This window comes from Python bivittatus, unplaced genomic scaffold (assembly GCF_059951505.1).
Source record: "Python bivittatus isolate LINGU-HERP-01145 unplaced genomic scaffold, Pbiv_v1 ctg000200_np1212, whole genome shotgun sequence".
Classification (NCBI taxonomy): Eukaryota; Metazoa; Chordata; class Lepidosauria; order Squamata; family Pythonidae; genus Python; species Python bivittatus.
The window spans coordinates 22,221,804-22,247,028 of NW_028277040.1; the positions used below are offsets into that span (position 1 = coordinate 22,221,804).

The 25,225-nt window shown below is 40.7% G+C and overlaps 1 protein-coding gene across 3 annotated transcripts in view; it reads right to left on the reverse strand.

The window, feature by feature from the left end:
* The window catches only part of ITGA6 (integrin subunit alpha 6), a 64,324-nt gene that overhangs the window by 34,643 nt on the left and 4,456 nt on the right, over positions 1-25,225 (reverse strand). For all 3 annotated transcript variants that reach the window (XM_007431082.4, XM_088135806.1, XM_007431081.4), the window contains exons 2-4: positions 7,599-7,726; positions 6,617-6,696; positions 4,096-4,357 (exon numbers count right to left, since the gene is read on the reverse strand). In XM_007431082.4, the coding sequence (XP_007431144.1) occupies positions 4,096-4,357; positions 6,617-6,696; positions 7,599-7,726 (470 nt within the window). The remainder of the gene's footprint in view (positions 1-4,095; positions 4,358-6,616; positions 6,697-7,598; positions 7,727-25,225) is intronic.

The window sequence follows — 25,225 nt, forward strand, 5'->3', positions numbered from 1 at the left end:
TTGAGCCCAATTCTATCCTTGATTTGAATGTCATGACATAATCAACATGAATGGTTAAAGAAAGGTTCTGGAAGACAGGATCAGGGCAATGTGCACAAACAACAAAAACCAGCATACTGTGTTGCTAGTAAACATGTAGGATGCACACACTTCCAAAATGCACTCCACTTGAGAAAATAGGATGGGCTGCAGAGTCTGGATTATTTTGGCAGAATCAAGTTTGCTAAAGAGACAGGAAGGAACAGAAATGGGAGGAAAGAGAAATCAGAGCTCTACAAGAGTACACAAGTCAGGAGAGCACAGATGCCCAGAGGACTTGAAAATGAAGATGCAGATTGAAAATGAGTATGAGTTGCATTAAGCTTTTGGGGAAAGAAGAACACATTCCCAAAATAAATCAGTTTCACAGCTAGAATACTAACTCTTGTGACAGTCAGAAAGCCATTTCTTTCCCCTTAAATTTAAAAGGGGGAAAGGGCATCCTGGAGCCTAATATAAATTAAGTAAACTGACAAAAGCAAAGCTTCCTAACTTCTTCTCTCCTTGTGGCTGGAGTCACTCTTCCAAAATCCTCCTGGGTGGGAGTGGAATGAAGCATGGAGGGTCGGTCAGCTGGGGTAACAGCTTTAGAACAGAAGGAACTGGTTTCTGTAGAGTCAAATCATTCCTTGTGGACAATGGCTGGAGTCTTCCATTCTTATCTGGAGATGCAGGAATTAGACCTCTGGCTTAGTGACGAAAAGCAGGTGCTCTACCACAAAACAATATTCTGCCCTATTCGTTTTGAATGTTTCACCTCCTTCACCACAATCATCTATTTCCTGTCCCCATCTCACATTATTTAGGTGGCTGCATATGAGATGGAAGGGATAGAAAATGTTCCTTTTATGAATTTGCTATAGATCTTAGGAACCAAACTTGGGAGAGGAGTGTGTAAGAGTTGTGACAAATACTGAAATCAACAGGCATTTCAGGTACCTGGGGGGAAAAAGGTCTCTCGAGCTAGTGTGAAACTTAATGGGGTACAGTATGTTGACTGTGCCTAGGTGTATCAATACAGGAATGATGATCAAGAATTGAAAAAGCTGGGTCAAGTCCAGAATGGAGATTAACTTAGGCATTAATAAGGAGTTAAAGTGTCATAAAAATCATAGGATCTTACCCTCCTTTTGCCTTAAATAAACCTTTTTGGAATTCAAAGCCAAGTTTCTTCAGATTACACATTTTTCTCTGAAGTTCAAAGTGCACAGACATTCAAAATACAAGCAGCACTTAATCTCTTGTCTGGACATCTCAGGAAACATGATCTTTTCCTGCCATACGTAATACAGTTGCTGCATGTTTTTCTAATTCTCTGAGGGACACTGGAGAGGATGGACTGGCATGGCATGGCATGGCATGGCAAAACTCTTTAAGAGCTTCACATTCTGAGAGGCCCAGGTGCTGATGTCAGAGGAGATTCATCTGTGGGATTTTGAGGAATGTCCCTGAAGCCTCAGAGAGCAGCTGTAGCTCCATGTCAGAAAAAATGCTTTGCAAACAGAAGGTGATGGCATGTCAAGTGGAAAGTATCAGATCACAGGTGACAGCAAATGAAGAAGCAGAACAGAAAGACCTGCTGAGAATCGGAAGAATTCCAGGAAGTCAGAGCAGACAGTATAGAGCAAGATGGATCAATGCTTTGATTCAGCCTAAACCAGCTTTCCATGGTTTCCTACGTTCTCCTCCTATCACCAAGGAGGCTTGGGATGCAGTTGGGACATACAGTGAATAAGTCACCAGTTTGTGCTGAATCCTGGTTAATGCATCCCTACATTCTAGCCTTGATCTGAATTCTCCATGGCAGGCAATGAGATTGCATTCCTGGAGGTTGAATTATTATGCATGCAGCAGGGAACACAATGAAATCCTTCCTGCCACAATGTCTGGATTTCTGGATTCCAAATCACCTCAACTTGATTTTGGCATCAAATTGTGTAAACAATCTGCCGTTCCTGCAGTTGATATTTGCAGACTTCACTTAGCTGCTGCCACCGCTACACAGGAACAACATGGCAGAAAAACCATCTGCACAATTTTTTCCCATACAACACACATCATCACAGATAGGCACCATTAAGGTCTCCACAAAAAAAGGAATCCTAATGTGATCATCCAGAGAATTATTCCCATACTACAATTCAAACAGTGCCTACCTGTGATGGTGCCAACCCTTGAATAAAGCAGACTAAGGCGGTTGATTTGGGTGTCTCAAAAGACAGAAAATGGTTGCACTTATTTATTCTAATTGCATTTTCATCCCGTGGGGGAGGTGCTTCTTTGCCTTAGCTGACAAAATAACTTGGTCAATCTCAAGTATTGCTATGGACAACAATAAGTATAAAAAAGTTGTCTGAAAATGTAAACAAATGATGCTTGCAGCAACCTCAATATTAATAGTATACATTTTCCAAAGTAAATTGGAAGGCAAGAACACCTTGAAGAAAACAGCATCAGAACACAAAGGAGATTTCGGCCTATCTCTAACATACATCCCTGATGGATATAAAAGATGGTATTTCATATTAACAAGAGGATCATTCTGGACATGCTTCAGTTGTTCAGCTTGCACATCCATTCATAAACTCAAGAAAGTGCTCTTCACACTGTAACCCCAGAACATTTATAAATATCCATCATTCAAATGTCCTGTCAAATAAAAAACTATCCACTAAGCGTGACAACTTATTTCCATTCAGTTTTTTAAAAACCCAAACATTTCTACACCACTGAGTACACTGCACAATATTCCCTCACAAAAGAAACATGATTTTCCCAGGCCAGGAAAAAACCTTCTTAAAACTAAGTACGGTGGCAATAAGTACTTGTAATTTAAGTACAGCAATGGCTCAATGTGATACCCCATCTCAGGAAAGTCCAATTTTCTTGACAAAAACTCAGCACGTAGACGGGTAGGCTTTCACTTGAGAACACCTTGTGCCAAGGCACAAAGACTGTACGGGGTTGTGTGTCAGGCACAGGTGTACGATGCAAGGATTTATCACAAGAAGAAAAAGGCAGGGCAGAGAATTCCACAGCTGCTGGTACAACAGAGAGCTGCAAGAAAAACACACTGCTCGGACAGGGAAAAAGAAAAGGGGGGGGAGGAAGGGAGGGAGGGAGCAGTGCTTTACAGCTTCTCAGCATAACTAAGATGGGACAAAGCCATGGGCTCTCCGGCTTAATCACCAAATGAAATTCAGCAGGTTTCTCTCTCCTGATTACTTTGGCTCTCAAGCCAATTTTCTACTCAATGAGGTTAATGGAATTTTTGGTTGCTATGAAAAAAAACAGCAATAATCTAGGCAATTTATGCAAATGCCTATTGATATGCTTCTTTGAATGCGTGTGTTACGTGTGCACATGACACACACACATATGCATATACAGACATTCTCTTTGTATAAACTTCCTCAGGGTTCGAACATCAATTCTGTGTGTAGGCTTTTTCTGGCTCTAAGGGTGTGTCCAAATAGTTTTAGTGTCATGATCCCTTTCCCAGGAGTCCGGCAGGTTACATAGCACTGAATCCCTCAGTCCCTGAATCCAGACTGAGGAAAACTGAATTCAAGATTAGCTGGAAGATTCCATTCCATATCCAGAAAGCCTCATCGACACTGACTGCCTTTATCAAATCAAATTCCACCAAGTTAGGGATGTCCTGGGTGTCAGATCTGAAGCCAAAAAGATGCTTTTCAGCAGGCAAGGATGCATGTGTTACACCAGTTAGTGCCTCACTTGTGAAGCTGCATCTTTTCTTGGGCTCACGTGGCATCTACATGATCCCCAGAAAAACATCTTTAAGCTAAGGGCCTGCCGGCAGCATACCACTGTCTCTTCTAAAGCACCTTGCCACAGCCTTCCCCAGTTCAACCTCTAATGTTTAAGAGCAGTATACCAGAAACTTGCTTGTTGTTCTTCGATTCTGAAGTGAATAGCATAAAAGAGTTTGCAAAGTACATAATGGTTTCTGGCAGTGGTTATTATTTTGTAGGACACAGGATATATAATCTGGAAACAGACAATAGGAATGATAGGAGCATAAAGAGGCTATACCTTTCCAGTTATAGGTCCCTGGTGCGCCAAAGACAATGTAATGATTATCTCTGGTGAATGTGGCAGCAACACCTTGCTGGCAGGAGCCAAATTTCTCATGGCCTCTCAATCGGCCATCACAGAAACTCCATTCCCCACCATCCATATACTCATTGTTGGAAATGGAAAGATCCTGACTCAGCACGTAGCACCTCCCAATGATGTCTCTGGTTTCCTGTTCGGTGTTGACATAATACCTTTTCTCATAGCGATGTGCACAGGTCTGTAAGGTATCAAAAACAAATTAATTGGCCAACAGATCTGCCGCTTCTACCAATGATCAGGGCTGATTTTCCAAACAATTAATTCTGCACAGAAGTTCTGTATATACTATAAGCGTCCCCTTGCTTTAACCCAGTGTTATCCAAACTTGGCCACTTTAAGATGAGTGGACTTCAACTCCCAGAATTCCCCAGCCAGCACTTATCTTAAAGTGGCCAACACTGCTTTAACCAAACTAAACTGTATCTTACCTATAAAGTGTAACAGTGCACTTCCAATCTTATGCACGCTTATTCAAAAGCAGGCCCTGTTAACTCCACAAATAAGATATAAGAGACAACTCAAGACCAATTCCCATCTCAGATGAGCAGGATTCTGCAAATCATTTGAAAGAGAGGCTGCAGAATGCATAGGAGGGCACGCAAAACACCTCTTTCCAAATTATTCGAGCAGATGCATCTTTTTCCAAGCTTGTGTCACTGCTTTGGAAACTGCCCCTGACTGTCTCCACGCATGCATACGTGCACTGTCATTTCACCTCACTTCACAATTCAGAAAGAAAAGATTTGTATAGCCCTAAAAATTACAGGGGACACGGTGGCGCAGCGGCTTAATGATGCTGAAAGTTGCCAGCCGGAAATGGCTGACGCTTCGGCGGTTCAAGTCCAGCCTTCGCATTAAACAGGGTGAGCTCCTGTTTCCTCCCCAGTTCCTGTCAACTCAACAGGTCGAAAACTCACGTGAGTAGATAAATGGGTACTCTCACTCCGGTGGGAGGAAAAATGCTGGCGGCGCCTTGCAAAAAAAGAGTCGGGAGCAGTTGCCGATAAGCCCGAAAAACCGCGCGCCCCCGAAAAGGGTGCGAAGCAATGGAAACCCTGCCTCCTGAGCTCGCCAGCTGGGCTCTGCTCTAGGAAGGAGGCTCTGGCAAACCACTTCCGAAACACTCGCCTTGAAAACTGCAAGGACTCATCCAAGCAGTCACTGCAGGGTCAGTAATGACTGAGTGCAGACAAAAAAAAAAAAAATTACAAAGAAAACCCAACAGCAAAACAGCACCACTTCAATTCTAGAAGTAACAATGATCAAACAATTGTCTGGAGGCCAGAACTATCCCTGTTTTCCTCTGTTTTTGAGGGCGGTGGTGGGATAGGGTTTCATGCTGATGTTACGAAAATGGGGAGTCAAGACACTGAGAGGACTACAGATTTTTGATGGGTTGAACCTTCAAATATCTACTTTCAGTTGTTTTCCCCTTAAAAACTGTGGGAAATCATTCCTGTGTTGCTTCATAGCTGGGTGCCAACCTTTAGCACAGTGTTTCTCAACCTCAGCAACTTTAAGATGTGTAGATGACTCCCAGAATTCTGGCTGGGGAATTCTGGAGTCAAAGTCCACACATCTTAGTTTCCAAGGCTGAGAAACATTGATTTAGCAGACCCATTTTTGGGAGCTATAAAAAAAAGAGAAAAAAAGATTTTGGGAATATATCTCCTTGTCGTCTGTAGGTTGCCCATCTCTGTCACTAAAATAGTACAGGTAATCCTCCTATACAACCACAACTGGGACCAGCAACTTGTTCATTAAACAAAGCAGTCACTAAGTGAAACTACAACTGTGCTTATAATCTTACTTCAGCTTTCCTTTGCTTTACAGACCTGTGAAGGTCGTAAATGTGAGGATTACTCACAGTTACTTTTTCATCACCGTTGTAATTGTGAACGGTTGCTGTATGAGGCAGTCACTAAATGAGGACTACACATAGTTCTCACTTAATGACCATTCATTCAGCAACTGTTCAAAGTTACAACGGCATTGAAAAAAGTGACTTACAACCAGTCCACACATGTGTGACCGATGCAGCATCCCTGCGGTCACGTGATTGCAATTCAGGTGCTTGGCAACTGTCGTGCATTTATGCTGGTCACAGCATCCTGCGGTCACATGATCATCATTTGTGACCTTCCCAGCTGGCTTCCTCAGTCAATGGGGAAGTCGGCAGGAGTTCACAAGTCATGATGTCTTGCTTAACAACTGCAACTGGGACTGCTGGAACTGCCACCATAAGTTGGCAAAGTCACATGATATTTTGCTTAATGACTTCACTTAGTGATGGAGTTGCTGGTCCCAATTAGGGTCATTAAGCAAGGACTACCTGTACCAGTAAATTCAAAGTAATCCTAAAGACTTCAATCGTGATTTACCCAAATGTCAAAAAACCCAACAATGCTGAGGCTCAGAGAACCTCCTGAAAACTTACCACAACTTTTCCACCAGGACCCTGACTTCGGACAGTTACACCCATCCACTGATCTTCTTTGCTTTCTTTTGCCAGATCAGCTAAAAAATCATTGCAAAATAAGTTTCATCCACTTCTTTTAAAATAATATCTGTATAGTTACATGCAGATTATTATTTTAACTATGAATTCACTGAATAATATCATTTATACCTGAAATAGTCTTTAGATGGCACTGTTTGTCTACAGTATCAGTACAAAGTTTTCACTGATCAACACTGCATTTAGTATGGGGATATCATTATAATATGAGACATGTAATGAGACGTATAACAAAATAGTAAAGTATGAAGTGTTCTTTGCTCAGATTCCATCTTCTTCATTCCATTCCTCTTCCTGTTTGTAAGGTATCTCTCCCATCCCACCACCACAATCAATGAGGATTCAATGTTCATTGAATATGCTCATTTCTCATTCTGCTCTTGGGACTCTGTTAAGTCTAGTAAACTCAGAAATTCTTTGACTCTGTTGTTACATACCTACAGCATATGCTGTTTTGCCACATAACAACTGCCAGTCAGGGAACTGACATCACACACACACACACATATATATATATATATACAAACACACACACACACACATGTGTGTGTGTGTGTGTGTGTGTGTGCAGGGCATAATTTTTGATGGAACTGTATGTTTTTTTGAAGCATCTATGAAACGGACTCCTCTAATCATGCTTGAACTACATACATGTAGTTTTTGAAAGAGCAAAACTTGCTCAAATTGCCTATATGCAAAAACCATGTAAAAAAATTAATGGAAGCTGCAAAACCAAACAGGGGATTGTATCCACCTTTAAAAGCTGTAATTAAAAAAAAAACACATAAATTAAAACTGCCAAATTGGATTCCTCCAATAGGTTACTAAATAAATATTTGTACTTCGCCTAGCCAAAAAAAAAAACAACTCCAAAGATCTAGTTGTTTTTTAGCTAGCTCACCTGTCTCATCAAATTCAATGCGTGTGCATGGTAGATCTGGAGTTTCAATGTCGCAGCTGAACAACCCTCCAGTTCTGTTGGCTCGCTGCATTGGGAAAGCCTTTTGTCGAGGTGCACCAACCAGCAAACTGTGGAGAGAAGACCAGAAGAATGTAATGAGGAACAAACAGCTGTGGATGCAAATAAACATCAGGTATCACCTCACACACTTATAAACATCACACCCGCATACGTACATAGTGCTCCATCATTATCTCTCTGAGCCTGATATCAGCGTTACATCCCCTCCTCCCAATCCCCTACAAGCAAAGAATATATACATATACATACATATAGGCATTTCTTAGCTTACTTTACTTTCTGGTTTAGACATGGTTTTGCATGCACACATTTTATAGAGAAGACCAATTCCACTCCTTGCCTCAAGGATTTCAACTTAGCTCTTCTTTGCCTGATTTACAGTGCATTCGGAAAGTATTCAGACCCCCTTCACTTTTTTCAGTTTTGTTATGTTGCAGCCTGATACTACAATCGTTCAAATTCATTTTTTTCCTCATTAATCTACACTCAGTACCCCATAATGACAAAGTGAAAACAAAATTGTAGAAAAGTCTGTACATTTATTAAAAAGGAAAAACTGAAATATCACATTGGCATAAGTATTCAGACCCTTTGCAACAACACTTGAAATTGAGCTCAGGTGCCTCCCATTTTTCTTGATAGTTGCTGAGCTGTTTCTACACCTTGATTGGTGTCCACCTGTGGTAAATTAAATTGATTGGACATGATTTGGAAAGGCACACCCCTCTCTACAGAAGGCCTCACAGCTGACAATGCAGGGTTGTGGGAAAGCTGAATGGAGCAAAGGACAGAGATTCCTCAATGAAAACCTGTTCCACAGCACTCAGGACCTCAGACTAGGCCGAAGGCTCACCTTCCAATGTGACAATGATCCTAAGCACACAGCCAAGACAACACAGGAATGGCTTAGGGACAACTCTGTGAATGACTTGAATCCTATTGAACATCTATGGAGAGACCTGGAAATAGCTGTCCACCAACGGTCCCCATCCAACTGACTGAGCTTGAGAGGATTTGCAAAGAAGAATGGCAGAAAATCCCCCAATCCAGGTGTGCAAAGCTTGTGTCATACCAAAAAAGACTCAAGGCTGTAATTGCTGCCAAAGGTGCTTCAACAAAGTACTGAGTAAAGGGTCTGAATACTTATGCAATGTGATATTTCAGTTTTTCCTTTTTAATAAATTTACAGACATTTCTAAAATTCTGTTTTAATTCTGTTTCCACAGGGCAGGTGCTGCCATTGAGAAGGCACGACTCCTTATATTCCAAGATCTGTAGATCCCATCAGAAGAAATGCTCATCCCCTCTACAATTTCAGTGTCCTCAGTTTGCCGAGACTATGCTGCCATGCTAGCCCAGTTGCTCTAGGGCTTAGGAAATTCCTTCAGGAATTAACTAATTCTGGGACTTCAGGCTGCATATCACCTAAAATAGTGCATTTCTTTCAAGCTTTGCTTGGACACTGTTGTTCTTACAGGCTTATAACCTGATCTGTATTACTATGTCACTCTGGTTTTTTCGTTTTTGAAATGGGATGCTCACAAAAATAAATATTACTGTATAGACATCACAGACTTCAGCCATTTTAGAGTGGGGAAAATGTTGCCAACCAACACCCCCTCTCTCTCCCTGCTCCCTCTGCTTGAGTTCACTGAGAAAATAACAGCTTTGTTATGAAATATCCAGAGTGTTCCTTTTCAGTTCATTTTTATTTGTTAACCTCCGACTACATTGGATGAAATACACATTTCCAACTAACAAAAGTACTGAAAATGTGGATCAAAAGCAGGTGGGAAGAGGAGAAAACTGTTAAAGCAATACCCTTTAGCCCTTCAAATGGAGCTCTGGAATTATTTTAAATATTTAAACAAGTTGGAATTTAGATTGTGGGAACTTGTCATTCTTAACTCAGCCCCATCCCTCTTCTAAAATGAGAAAAAGTTCTGCTACTCCTTACCATGATTTGATGCTAGGTGTGGCGGTGGTGAACAAGGGCTAAAACTGATTAGAATTAACTCTTAATAAGGTAACCATTGGCCTTGTTCCAAATAATCCTAAAACAAAAATGATTTTTTTTGCTTTTAACATAGTATAATATGTGTGTCTATCCATTATGGCTTAATATTACATACAGCCTGTTTAACAAACATAGTTAATATTCTTAATGTACAGTAACACTAGATGACAGCCAGGCCTAAAGTACATCTTAACACTAGCATTAGCACAAAGAAGTAACCACACATACAAATATATCTCATGATTAAAAGCAGTGGAGTAAATACACAGGGTAGGAGATGGGTTGAGAGAAAAAGCAGTCAAAACGACAGCTACAACTATTAATGGCTGAGTACATGATATATCTGCATCAGGCCCTGAGTGTCGTGTCATGTGTCATTTCATTTCATCCTTAGATATTTCAAAAATCTTCCCAAATGATATAGCACTCCAAGTAAAGCCAGGATCATTTCTATGAAACCTGTGCTTTAAAATCATTGGCTTTTCATCAGATGAGAAAACCACACATTAAAGGCATCCAAATTAATAATCATTTTGCTGTTTTCAGACCTAGTGAGTGGCTTGTCCCATGTCCTCATATCATTAAGGAACTCTGGGCTTTTATTATGTTGTGAGAACCTGTTGCTCTGCAAATTACTTCATGCCAGACATGCTCTTGGTTTCCATTAATGTATTTATTTTTTCCTACTGTGTCACTTTTCCATCTTGTTTATCTCTTATATAGTCAAAGAAATATATTCAGTTTAGGGAGAGGAAAAAAATCATGAAAACAATGTTTATGTGATATGTATGTATATGGTCAGGATACTAAATAAGCAATTCTCATAATACATGGCACAATGAGCGTAAATTGTATATATACATTAATTTTAAAAAATGTTTGCATGTTTTAAGAATTAGAAACAATTGGTCCTTTCATGTTTTCTTTCCCTTTAACAAAGCTCCAGCAAAGTGACAAGCAAGCAGGACAGAAGAGTGAACATTTCCCAGAATCACTACAATGGACATGGCTTTTGTTGACCTTGTCAGCACCAAGGGAAAGCAAAGAGGAATAAACACTAGTGGAACTGACATGAAACTCTGTGAGTTTTGCCAGACAAAAAGGACAGGGCAAGAAATTTGCATGAGTAAAGCTGCCAAGGTCATTGCATAACGCATGTTCTCACACACAGGACTGTAGAGGGCAGAAGGGTTAAAATCTGAATGAAATCCATCCCTAAATGTTAGAATCTGCAGGAAAGAAGCGTGGTGGCTTAGGGACTAAAAATGTACCATATTTAAAACAGAAAATACATGGACAATATTTGTGTATGCACATATACAGCGGAAACAAAAACCAATTATAAATCCACTTTGCTACAGAACTATCACTGATGGGACCTTATCAGTGCGTGTAAAATTATTATATGTGCACACCTCAGCAAAGAGTCTGAAAAGTGCTTTAGGAAAGCATGGATGAAATCCATCCATATGTAGTACTATAGCTCCTCTTTGGGATCTGCAATCCCTTGAGAATGTAGTTTCAGTCAAGAAAAGAGCTTAGCATGCTAAATGTTCCCAAGTCTGTCTCCACTCATCGAGATAGTAGCTAAAGGACTAATCAGAGCAGAGAGTGCTGCTCCCTATGGCAGCGTCACATATTCCAGTTCCACTGGTTAGATGGGCAACCACATACACTTAGTAGACAGATGGACAGATGGATGGCTAGATAAATATTCAGTTGCTCCAAAGAGTCACAGTATCAAAACCAGGGTCCTTGGTCCTCTGGGGTCCTCCCGGAGTTGAACATTCATCATCTAGTCCTGCAATTTACCTCCAAGAGCACAGGATCATCTAACCTGCATGGCAGTCTCATCACTCCCTGATATGCAGAGAATCAGAGAATTGGAAGGGACTCCTTGCTCAGTGCAGGAATCCAGATAAAGCCATCCCAGACAGATGGCTGTTTAGTCTCTGCTTGAACACATCCAATCAATAAAAGATCACTGGTTTCACTGTCAAACTGCTCTTATGGTCAGGAAGTTTTTTCTAACATTCAGTTGAAACTGGCTTTAACGGCAGCCTCTAAACATGACTATTCTATTTAACAATCCTTGGCTAAGAATCACTTAGTCCTCTGTGAAAACGTCTAATCTTCTTTAAAAGCCATTTAAAACTGGAAGCTGTCACCATACCTTAGGGCAATGAGTTAAAGTACTTAATTACACTTGTGCTGCATTTACATATCATGCCACACCACAGTTTGTTATATATATGGTTTGTTAAACAAGCTACAAACAAACAAATCAGACTCATGAAGAAATAAAGTAATCAGAAGTTGGCTAATTCCTGGTTTGTTTTTCTTGTTTTAGCTACTCTTATTCAGCAGCCCTGTGGATAGACTGCATAGAAAAAATAGAATACATAGAAAAAGCCAGGAAATACAAACAACTTATATATCCCCCATCTGCATTTCACGGTTTGCCATACTTGGAATGGTTTCATGTTGGTTTAATGCTCCAAAACAAATCACGATTTATTTATTGACCACCAACTCAGTGTCACACATCACCCTAAGCCAAAATCAAAATAACCAGCCATATTATGGCGCAGAGTAATGCATCATTCCCCCATCAAACTAAATGCTTCCTTTTTATTTGTCCTACTCCTCTTGACTTTTATGACATTCACCTCTTCATTTCCTTGAAAAGGAAATCCTCAACTTCTTTTCAGGTATGTCCTCTTGAAAGTTAATTTCTCTAAGAGTACATTTGCAGCAAGATTTATTTCCTAGTAAGTGCGCACATGACGGGAATAAAAGCAATGTACCAAAATAGTCAGTGGCTGTCACTACCATAAAATATATACACTTTTTTTTTTCCTTTTACAAAAATAGGTACAAGGAGAAAACTGTTTACAAGGTTCTTGTTACAGATTTTTTTAAAGAAAAGTCAACAACAAAGGAGGAATCAAGGTGAAATTATCACATGTTATTTTTACGCATGCTAAGAGCAGTTGGCTGCCAGGTTTGGGTGTTTCCCAGACAAATATGTATTTCCTTTTGAATTCCAACCCACCCAGACAGTGTGCGAGCGCGTCAAACTGACCGTCTCAGGGAAAATGTGTAGGGCAATTCAAAAATGTATTTAATTGCTTGTGATTCATTTAAAGCAAACGGTTTTAAAGACCTGACCAATGCTGGTGAATAAAATAATTTCAGGGATAAGCAAATTGATGGCTCTCCAGATGTTGGCCTATATCTCCCAGCATCCTTCACTACTGCCCTGTTGGCTAGAGTGACTGGAAGGTTGTAATTCAGCAATGTGCGCAGGGAGACTAGTGGGCTTCCTTGTGCAGTTGACTGACCATCATGAGGACAGACTGCCGAACCAGATGGGCCAGGGGTCCAATCTGGAATCTGGCAGGGCACTGCTTATGTTCTGAAAGTGTGCCTTATACATTAATGTGTTATAAGTCAATTTGTTTAGCCAGAAGAAGGCCCTAAAATTCTCTGTCCCAGCTTCCTCATTAAGCAGAAGTGCCCATCAGAGGTCTACTGCAGCTAAGGGCAAACCCTAAGATAGGCAGGAAGATATTTTGGACTACAACAAACCCTATTCAGCAGCATCCATGCAAGTCATAACAAAGTTTAAATGACATGTGTGTCATTACACCACTGCACAAAGAATGCAACTTAGTACCTGCATCTTCCAACACTTAATCTTCTGGGATAATGAAGATTATTTCTGGAATGTTCACAAACACGGCATATGGGAAGAAAACAGTCCATGTTGTTTGTCAATACATCAGGAAATCAAAGTTGCCTCTAAATAGGAAAGTTTTCTTGGAAACAAAGCATGATTCAATTGACATACAAAAAGGATATATACATTTCCTTGTTTGATTCACCTGATTATCCATGATCCTTCCACAGCAGAGAACTTCTGAACAAACTGGACATTTTCACACAAGACATTCATGAAGTGGTGGGCATGCACTGATGCTTTCAGACAAGGATAAGAATGACTGTTATGGATAATAGGCTATCTTTCATCTTGGACAGTAAATGACACTTTCCATTGTCAGCCGCTAGAATATTCACCTCTCAAAAGGGGTATGAACTCCAGCGATGCACTATCTGTCCTGGCACTTCTCCAGGTATGTTAGACTACAAACAGATGTGCACAACCTTTGCTCAGACCAAGAGTTACCCTTGGCTTTTGAATAGCATGCTGAGGATTGTATACTTGAAACAGGACAGGACAAAGAAGTGACAAAGAAGACTAATCAACTAAATGTGATAAAAAGTCATTTAATCACATTTAAAAGTGAATGTTATTAATTAAATAGAGTTAATATGATTATTCTCATATATTTAGTCATTTCCCCTTTGGTGACACTAAAAATTACAATTCAATGGCAACTTCTAGAGTGGCTCCAGAGACTACACCCAAAGTTTTATGGAAGGCTGAAAGTTGTACACCCCTGAATTCCCAGAATTCTTAGCCAACATGGGGAAAATTGATCTAACAGGCCTGGGAATGAAATCAGACCAACGAAATGCTTCCAAATTTGTTACGGAAAGGCCATGAGACTAGTAAGCCTGAGTGCCAGACATTTACAAGAAATGTCACTTGCTGACCTACAGATTCATCCTTTGATCCATAGCTGCCCACCTGACTACATCACCAGCCATCTCTGGCTTCATGTGGCTGATGAATAATTATCATTAATGTCCTCTTGAGGAAGTCAACTTGGGGCAAGAGAGATTACTTTAAAGAAGAAAATCCCACCATCAGAGGAAAGAAACTTTTGCATTCAATTCCTTGATTGCTGCCTCTGTGGAAAAGCATGCTGTCAAAAGTCACATGAGGCATAAGCGAAGTAGTGCCTCTTCACTGAACAATTTCATATGGAACATATTCTTTGTAAGCTGACTTTTTTTACATGGGAGACGTCCTTACTCAGTTCAGCAGCCTTTACACCCAGACGAACAGACAACATCCCACAGCAGCTCCATAGCACAGTCCTTATCATATCTATTCCAGAATTTTAAAAATCCCCATAGAAAGCAATAGAAAGAACACCTCTGTAATTATGTGACAAAATGAAATATTCTATGACAAGTCAAGAAATATAGCTGAATGGTGAACGTGAAAGCCAAATTTAAAAGGAATTCATGCTTTAATGTAGCTGTCCTTTAAAAGTCTCCTTCAGGAGAAGATCTTTTATTGAGCCTCATTTTTATTCTGCTTCCATCTGGCATTGAGTTTACTAGTTAGGGAACAATGCCTCCTTCTCCAACGTTCGATCTGCTTTGGGGCTCAGGGAACCCATTTCATTTCGATTCTGGCAAGGCTTTGGCTACTTCTGTGAGAAACCATCCTGCATAATTGTCTTGTAAGGGAGTGAAGAATGCCCGGTGGAGCCAGTGGCTAGATTTTTCGCAGGAAAGAAAGAGGGTGGGTTTGGAATTTGGCACACTCTGCAGCTTTTTATAAGAGCTGCTCCTTTAAGATGCCAAACACCTTAAGTGGGATGGTAATGTTTTATTTTTCTTGAGGAGGGGGAGGGGGAACCACTGGAACTCAGCCTAGCAAACATTCTGCTTTTTTCTTTGCCTTACAAGATGTAACGTTTATAAGGAAATCACAAACCAGTTTTCTTGCTTACAGCAAAGGTGTGTGAGAGGGGAGGCATTTCGTGGCTTGTGAGCCACACGCATCCCACCAGTTATGGTTCCAGCACCCCAGACTGACCCGCTGAATTTTGGCCACAGGATTTTGGGCCCTTTTTAAGTTGCGTCTGGGCTCAGGGGTGAGATATATTTATTTATTTCTTAGATTCCAATCCTTTCATTCAGGAGCTAGAAGTGGAATACTTGGGCACACCTCCATTTTCCCCACAATAACAACCTTGTGAGGTAGGCCGGGCTGAGAGAGAATGACTAGCTTAACAATAACAATTTATTCAATTTATATGCTGCCCAACTTCCAGAGACTCTAGGCGGTTTACTAATGGTCAAAAACATTTAAAAACAAGGAACAATACAAAAACACAAAAACAACACAAACCAAAGGAACAGAGATGGCAGAGGAAACATACCCGAAGAACAAGGAAAGGGAATTAAAAGGGCACCAATACTCCTCGCCAGAGACCTGGGTGAAGAGCCACATCTTCAGGGCCTTTCAAAAGGCCAGTAGGTGGTGACCGTTCAAATCTAGGGGGAACCTCGTTCCAGAGGGCAGGTGCTGCTACAGAGAAGGTGCGCTTCTGGGGTCCCGATAGATGGCCTTGTTTAATCGATGGGACCTGGAGCATGCCAGCCCTGCCAGATCAAACCAGCCAGGCAGATACTATAGGACCATCCAGTGAGCTTCTGAGAGCAATGTACCACGAGGGTTTCTCTGGTATCAGTCCAACACTGTAACCACTGAAGCACACTGGCTGTCCCTGAGGGCTTCTCCCACCTAATCACACCAAACAAATACCCCCGCCACAAAACAGGCGAAAGTATCATCCCTGGTCATAGTGTGTCATAGCACCATGGCAGCCCTTAACTCCTCCATCCCATTTTATAGCTTAGCTTCTGTAAGCAGTGGTTTGTATTACAGTTCATCCCCAACTGGTACACCAGAGTCTGTCATCTTAACTTTCATTTTCATATTTTTATGCTAATTCTGGTTTTATGTTTTTATTGTAAGCTATTGAGACACTTTGGTAGTCAGTGAATCAAATAACAAATAATTCATGATTGCACAGGAGAATACCAATACTATTCATTTCTGGGAATGAGCCTCAGGAAGAGGCCTCCTCTTGGAATTGCTAGGAGGGCACCCCAAAGTCAAGAAAAGAAATTTCTATGTATTTTTTTTGTACTAATTTTGTGGTAGTTTGGAAGGCTCTGCTCAGGGCTCTCGCTAGAGGAGGAGGAGGAGGAGGCGGCAGCGGCAGCAGCTGAGTGTCAATTTTAAATCCACAAAACCCTAAATCAGCTTTTGCCAACCTGGTAATTCAATTCATGTAGCTAACACAACTTGCATAGCTATCCTGCCCAATGGCATGCCAGGTAAGGATAACTGGATGGGAAAGGCTGCCTTAAATTATTTTGGACCTGGCTAGGCTACCTGAAGAGCTTCTGTCTATCACATAAATCATCCTTCAGAAGTGAAATGTCTCTTTCAATGATATGACCTTCTCAGTGATGGGCCCTTATTTGAGCCAAGTAAAATCATAGTGTTTCACCAAATCTTTAGCACTGTTTATGTTTTATGCTCCATTTACTTATGAACTGTTTGATCATCATCATCATCATCATCATCATCATCATCATCATCATCATCCTGCTGTTGCTTTATTATATTTTAGTGTCATTTTTTGGCCTTTATCTAGCAAACTGGTGAATGGATTAGCCAGAGAGAGCCAGATGCCAAGTCCACCCTCAGCCATGGAAAATCATTGCCTGATTTTTGGCTAGTCATTCTCACTTCAATCGATTTCATGTGTTTATTACTCTGGGGGGAAAATGGAAGAGAGAGTGTTGAGCTGATGGGAGGAAAGGCAAGCTAATGAATGAATGCTTAGAGCGTTACAGTCTGTGTTACTTCTGCAACTGTTAATTCATAAGTCCATTCCATCTCATTTCTACATTACTGTGCAAGTTTAAGAGGAAAAAACTACACCAACGTTTGTATTTTTCTTCATAAAAGATATATTTATAACTGCATTTTGAATGAAAGACCATTATCTCTGAATGTAATCTGTGCTAAATGATGTATTTCACAAGGCGTGTCAGTATGTTTTGAATCACTGTGAAACCCAAAAGAGACTACACTACATTCCAATCCTCACATTTGTGTAGGAGAATCTTCCCCGACTTGGTGACCTCCAGCCTGTTGGGATTGTTGTTACTTTAATTTCCAGCCAGCATAGCTAAAGAATTCTGGGAGTTGCACTTACAATATAAGAGGAGGGCATCAGGTTAAGAAAGGCTGGTCTAAGACCATTTAATCAGTTTGTGGAGGAATTCATAAACAATACATTTTGCAAGCGTATCAAACAACACCCTATTTAAGACCCTTGGCTAGCTGGCAATGAGAGAGAGAAAGAATGCTTTAAATCCAAACATCATTTCTTCAACATTGCAAAGATGCACAAGTGAATCCCAGTTAATACTACCCTTCTAATCTCCTCTAATTTTCAAGCTACAGTGGACACAGAAAGAAATAGAAAAATGATGGCAGTGCAGGGTTGGGCAAGGGGCAAAATCAACATTCTTTTTCCCACAAGCTCAGCAGCAGGCTTTTTAGAAGACTGACCATATTCCATTACAGTTCAAATTCTCAGCTCAGACCTGTACTTATTAGAACAGCTTTGTTTTAAGAAAGCAGTGACCTTTTTAAACAAAAGAATGATTAATTAGCAACTCTACAAAAGGAAAAAAAGGTTTGCAATATTTGACACAGAATTGTGCTTCATGTCTCTAGCTCTAAGGCAAAGATTTCCCCATCTGTCTCGACGGGCCTGCATCTGCCCAGCAACTTGGAAAAAACACAGCAGCTATTCTGGGCTCAATTCTCCCAACTAGGGACAAGCATTCTAAATGCATTATATCTTCCCAATAAGTAGCAACATCAATCTGAAAAATTTCACAAGTCATTTTTATAGACTTGTCTTTGTGTGGATAGTATGGGGGTAGAGGTTGTAATGCAACCATTCCAGTAGGTATCTGATTGAGAAGAACGGTCCACAGTCAGTACCATGGATAGGCAAGCTGATGCCCTTCAGATGTTGTTGGATCAGGACTTACATAATTCTTTCAGGTTGATCATGCTAGCTAGAACTGGTCAAAGCTGAAGTTCAAAACATCCGAAGAGCACTATTGCTCAACAAGCTTTCCCATTCACAGCTTTGCAAGTGCAATTCTATTCTTCAGTGTTGTCCAGTGGGCTTGTTGGCTGGGAATGATAGGAATTGTAGTTTCTATTTTGAGGGGAACAGATTAGGCAAGACTGTAGTACATGTTCAATTATTTTCTCTCCTTCTCCTATGGAAGTTTGCAGTGATCCTTACAAAAAATCATGCAAACTAATAGAGTTGTATAGTACTTCAGGTTCAGTTTGGAGGAGGTATTTTGGAACACACAGGAGCACAAACACAGCACCTGTTGTATGACTCATTAAAGCATCCATCTCTTTTTCCAGGATTGCACAGTTTATACAACAGCAGTACAATCCTGGAAAAAAACTTGGCTGCTTTAAAAAGTCACAGACATTCACATTTCCACATGTTGCAAAGCACCTCTTCTAGAGCAAATCTAAAGTACTGCATTGCCCAACTTTTTTCCTCCCTGTTCTATTTTATTTTTTGCTCTTTTTTCCCTGTTGTTTAAGCTTTGTCAAAAATCTTGAACCTCACCTTTTATAACTGAAATGAAACAAATTCATCTAACTTTCCCAATATGCATTCTAACAATATAATGCCATACAAAATGAGGAATTTTAACAGAGAGACCTGGCTTCATATGGCTTTATCTTTTTGGGAGGGAGGGAGGGAGGGGGTAAAATTTTGAAGGACCTTATACAATTTTTTTAACAATACAATCCTACGGAACCTGCTAACAAGTAAAGTTACTTTAATTCCATGGGTTTTACTATCAATAATTGGGTAGAGAACTGTAGGCCTAAATCTATTGTTGACTTCTACTCACCACGTAGCAGCTATTATAATACATGCAATATGCTACCCACATCCTGACTTTTCTACATCCTGTGCTGTTCAACCACATGACACTCCATAAGACAACACTGGAATTTGAACTAGTGGGTCAGAACCCACTATTTAGTTATAGCTTAACTGTAATATATACCTACATCAGACCAGAATGACTTAGTTTCTCTAAATGCATCAAAATTTTGCCTGTAGAATTCATATAGTCGATTGCCTAGTATTAATGTTTATTGGCATCATCAGTTTTAGAAATTTTATTAATTTTCTGATTTGTATAGTTTTGGTCTTTGACAGGAATAAAGCATTACTAATAGCAATAAAGAGATATACAATTAAAAAATTTAGGAGTAGGGCAGCAAATTTGTGCATGGACTAGTGGTGAGTTCCAATTGCTTACTCTATTATGTACATCATAAAGAGGAGATATGCAATGAAAATACAACAGGGAATCAGAGACAATCATACATGTGTATGTAAGTATTTAGAAAAGCTGATCTTTGCTCAACATTTTTAGGTATAGTACTCCAATCAGGGCATGCATGAGTAGAACCACTGAAACCAACAGAAGTTAGTCATATAATATTAATTCCTATGGACTTCCGTGGTTCTATTACACATAGCTAGCTCTGGATCCAACCCAAAGTATGTGAATCTGTCCTCTGTCTAGGGATCTCCAAGATAATTTTTTAGAAACATTTTCTCATACTACGAGAACATCACTTTGTGCACTTACTTGATGCACAAAGCTGATTTATATATGCTAATAAAATAAGAAATACATTGATATTACATACACCAGCCTCAAGCTGTCTCTGCCAATTCCTTACCAAAATGAAATTGAGAGAAGCACTGTGGAAAATTTTAATACACTTTAGGTTTTTTTGTTTTCCATAAGTCATCTCAATTAAATAAAGTCCAATAAGGTACTTCCACATCATTATCACAGTGCAATACGCTGGCTTTCAAATAAAAATCAAAGAGAGCATAAAAATTGTCACAGCTTCAAATACAACTTAACCTTTGGGATCTGCCTCAGGTTTACATGGTTACCCCTCAACTCACATGCTTTCATGTATTCTACTTTCTTCCTTTCTACATGCTCAAATAATCTAGTCTGCTATAGATTAGTCTGCCAACTCATATTACCTAGTCTGCCAGATGTCCAAGCCAAACAAGACAATGTTAGTGCAAAATATAATATTATGATTCCTAATTCCAGTTCAGAAGCAAACCACAGTTTGTGACAATAATTTCCTAAGGAATACACAAAGAGATCCACGGCACACAAGGGTAGAGGGCCAAGTCAAGCTGTGATTACAGCTGTCTGCAAGAAGGACAAGGGAGTGTATATGACAACCCAGCATCATGACATTATGGTTCAAATTACAAGACTTACACACTTCTGATACTTTTGCACAATGACATCATGGCATACATGTTGTCATTTCAAGATCATCATGGCTTACTACAGATGCATATGGTTGTGACTGCAACATTTGAGTGACACCAATTCTAAAACTAATTAGAAAAATCAAAAAATGATTTGGAACTTCCTGGATTTTTTAAAACAATGTTTAAGTATGATGGATTTCATTAATATTGTAGAGGACTTAGGGAATGGCCTTGAAGAACAGGAGGAAGAGCCACTACCAAGGCAACAATCAGACAAGCATGGCTTGAGCCCCTTCCAAGAAACTAACTTGAGTAAACATCTCAGAGAGGCCCCTCCCTAATTCACAAAATGATAGTGAGGGAAGGTGGAAGCACGTTCAGGGTTGCCAGATTCTGTTACTACAGCTGTTCCAATAAAAGTAGTTTTAGACCCATATGGCATGGGGCTAAATTCTTAGTCTGATCTACTTTGTAGGACTGACAAATATTTTACATATATTCCTGGACAAAACAATCATACTAGTAATTGGAAGTTTCAGAAGCAGAGGAATCACTTCATCCCAATCCTCAGTCAGACTAATATTAACGCTTTCTCACGATGCTTGCACTGTGATAGTGTGAAGTCAGGGCTGTCTCAACGCAGTGTGCAAATTGTGTACACAAGGTTGCTGCATGAGGGAGGGCACCAGCTGCAAGTAAAAAGAGAGAGAGAGAGAGAGAGAGAAGGATATACAACAGCAACAACACAGGCTCACTGACATCACACATGCACACTCAGACATCAAGACCACTGACCAAACCTTTACCTGCGACCCATCAGGCCCTCACATAATTTTTGTTACATAATTATATTTAATACATTTTGAATATAAAAACATGTTGGGGGGGCGCTGAGTAGAATTCTGCACAAGGGTCCCTTGTATGCCAGCAGCATCCCTGTGCAAAGCTGCTTTCTTCGGTCTCTCCACGCCCCCCCCCCCCCGCAAGATATCACAACTAGTTTCTGATACCCTCCAGTCTGACATTTCCTGTTTGGAAAAAAAACCCAGATTTTATGAAGTTAACTTCATCCCTGGCCAATTTCTAAGGCTGTGGGTATCCCTTCAAGTAATCTGATCCTGGCCATTCAGGGCTTGAAAGACCAGTGTGTTAAACTGAGTCAGGAAATGAATAGGCAACCTGTGCAGTTACAAATCAGTTGTCATATGATCTTAATGCCTGGCTCCCACAAGCTTTCTGGCAGCTGAATTCTGTCCCAGGTGAAATTTCTAGTCTTATTTTAAAGACAACTCTATGTAAAGAGCACTATGGAGGATGGATGTAACCAGGTACAACTGTTACTCATAAGTTCTAGCTGGAATCAGGAATACATATAAGCCTCCATCTCATAGAAAGTCTACAGCTAGATTTTCATCTAAGCCCTTGTCTTCTGATCTCTTAATTAGGACAACTCCCTGAAAAGACTACCATCATGTATATAGATTTTTATCCACTCAGACTCCCTGTGACTTACAACAATAATATACATCAACAAATTAAAACATCCAAAGCATACACTAAAACATCCACAGTAAGACAACAATGCTATCAAACAATTAAACAAGAAAAATTCAAATAAAAATACAATAAACATCATAAAACAGTACAGTAACAACAGCAGTATCCAACCACCAAACACAAGCACCTATTCCTATCCTATTCCACAAATGTTGCCTAGAAGAGCTCTCTTTTCAGCCACTTTGGAAAGACAAGGTTAAGTCTGATTTCCAAAGGGGATTGTTCCAGAGAAATGGCGCTATTGTAGAAAAGTAGCATCTCCAAGCCTTAACAAAATAACTAAGTGTCACAATAGCACAATGCTCCTTTTCTCATTTTCCCTCCCTCTTTCCCTGGCACACACCTCTGCTTTTTTGAGGTTCAACTTTAGTTTGTTCCATCCTATCAAGACCTCTACAGCCTGTCTAGGACATCAACAGCATTTCCAGCACTGGATGTACCTGGTTACACCCATCCTCCATAGTGCTCTTTACATAGAGTTGTGCTAGAGTGGGTTAAGCTGGGTATCATCCACATATTGCTGATACCAACCCTGAACCAATGGATGACCTCACCCATTGGATTCATGTTAAAAGGCAGGGGGGAGAGGATGGGACCTTGCACACTCCATAGAGGAGCAGCCACTGGGCCCAGCTCTCCTCCCCTGCACCTACCAACTGGAACTACCCATTGAGGAAGGAGTGGAACCACTGTAAAACAATCCCTCCAACCATCACGGAGGGTCCAGACTGATACCATGATCAATGATAGCAAAGGCCACTGAAGGGCCCAGTAGGACCAGGAGAGCCACAGTCCTCTAACTCTGACTAGGCTGATCAATGCCATCTCCATCCAATGCCTGAGCCTGAATCCTGCTAAAGGTGGGGGCAACATTCTACTACTCCTAGGGCACTCTGTAGTTGTTTCCCCACGCTGACTCAACAACCTTCCCCCCAAAAAGGAACAGCTGGAAATACTGGGTGGCAGTTGTCCAAAACAGATGGATCTAGAGAGGATCTCTTTAAAGGGGAGCACACCATAGTCTCTTTCAAGGCTGTTGGCATCACCCCCTCCCAAAGTAAGGCACTGACAACCTTCTGCATCCAGCTAGTCATACCTACCCCAGCCTATTGGGGCAAAGAAAGGCATGGATCCAGCCCACAGTGGCATTCTACAGAGCACTCTGTCCACAGGCCAGAAAGCATCCCAGATAGCATAGCCAGATGCCATTCCAGTTATCACATCAGACTCTGCCCATGAGACTCAAGGCTTCAGCGAATTTGAGCAATTTTATCACCTGGTCAGAGCTGCCAGATAAGGGATCCACTTGCTGACCAAAATGTAATATCCAGGTCCAGATCAATTGCTCTGAGGTAAAGACAAGATCCAAAGTGTAAACATCTGAGTCTGTTGAGCCTAAGATTACGTGGGACAAACCCATGGTCACCATAGAGGCCATGAACTCCTGAGCTTTCCCAGACCTGGCACAGAGACTGAAGTTGCCTCACTCAACACCAACAGATGAGGGGACTCCCAACACTAGCCCGAAGACCAGGTCTAGTAGCCCAAATAGGGCCAGTATATCAACAGGATCCCTAGTTTTTCTCTACAGCCCAACTTAACACATGAACATTCACCCATTCCAACCTCACAGACAAGAGGTTTTTTAAGCTCAGAGTTGCCACTAGCCTTGATCCTGGAATCAAGGCTGCTGAAGGACCCAAAACCCAGGAGGGTAGATTACTGAAAGAGTAACATCATTGTCGTCACCCAGCTAGGTTTTGGTAATGCACACCAGATATTTTAGCTGTCTTTTGTAAGATCAGGCTGTATGTCAGGCTAGTTCCATGCTGTATCTATTTTGATTAGCAAGGCTGACCCTCCCTTATAGCAGAATGAAGCTGACTGGGAAAGACATCGGACCATACATCCCCTCATCAGAACCTAGTGAGCTGTTCTCCATCACTCATGTTTCCCCAGCTAGCTGTTAAAGTATTACCAGGTATTTGCTAGTGGTAGTGTAAACGTTCCAGAGATTGTTGAAATAGAGGGCATACTGATGCAAATCCACTTGCTTTTATTGATTTAAACCATGATTTTTCCATTAATAATCTTCAGGGTTGCTTATGAGCAAAATAAAGTACAATTCAAAGAGCTGTAGGTAGTCTCTTCATCATAGCCCCAAATGAAATCTGAGTATCTTTTGATAGTCCTAAAAGGATTGGGGATGCTATGATTTGAGGACTTTGCATTCAGATTGGAGGCAAAAAGGTAGTCTTCCATCCCCTTCTCAGTTTTCTTTCCACCAAGAAAATCACCCTTCCTCCATCCACTGATCCTTCATTGAATCAACACTGAGAAACGGATACAATAGCAACAATGGATGCATTTGTTTCACCTATCAGGATGAAGGGGTGAAACAAACTTCAAAGTCCAGCTGTAGCTATTCAGATGGGAGCACTTTGTGTGCTTGGGAGTGCACCCGCCTGTTTTAAACTGTTCACTGGAATACCACAGTCCGCTTTCATTGTGGAGATGATGATTTCTGGTGACCATCGGTATCTGTCCTGATGTAGGTAGTTTCTCTGTAAAATAACCCCCTGCCTATTTGTTGTCTGCCAACAAATAAGCCAAAAGAGCAAAATTAAATAAGGTCAGTGTGTTACACAAAATTCAAGAAGGATCTCAGAAGAACTGTGCATAGATTTACAAATCTCAATGGTAACTTTCCCTACCCTAAGGCTCTCCTCTCGCTGGGTAAGGACAGTGATGTTATTCTTTCAGTAATCTACCCTCCTGGGTTTTGGGTTCTTCAGCAGCCTTGATTCCAGGATCAAGGCTAGTGGCAACTCTGACCTTAAAAAACTTCTTTCCTGCTGGTGGGGAGGGAGAAC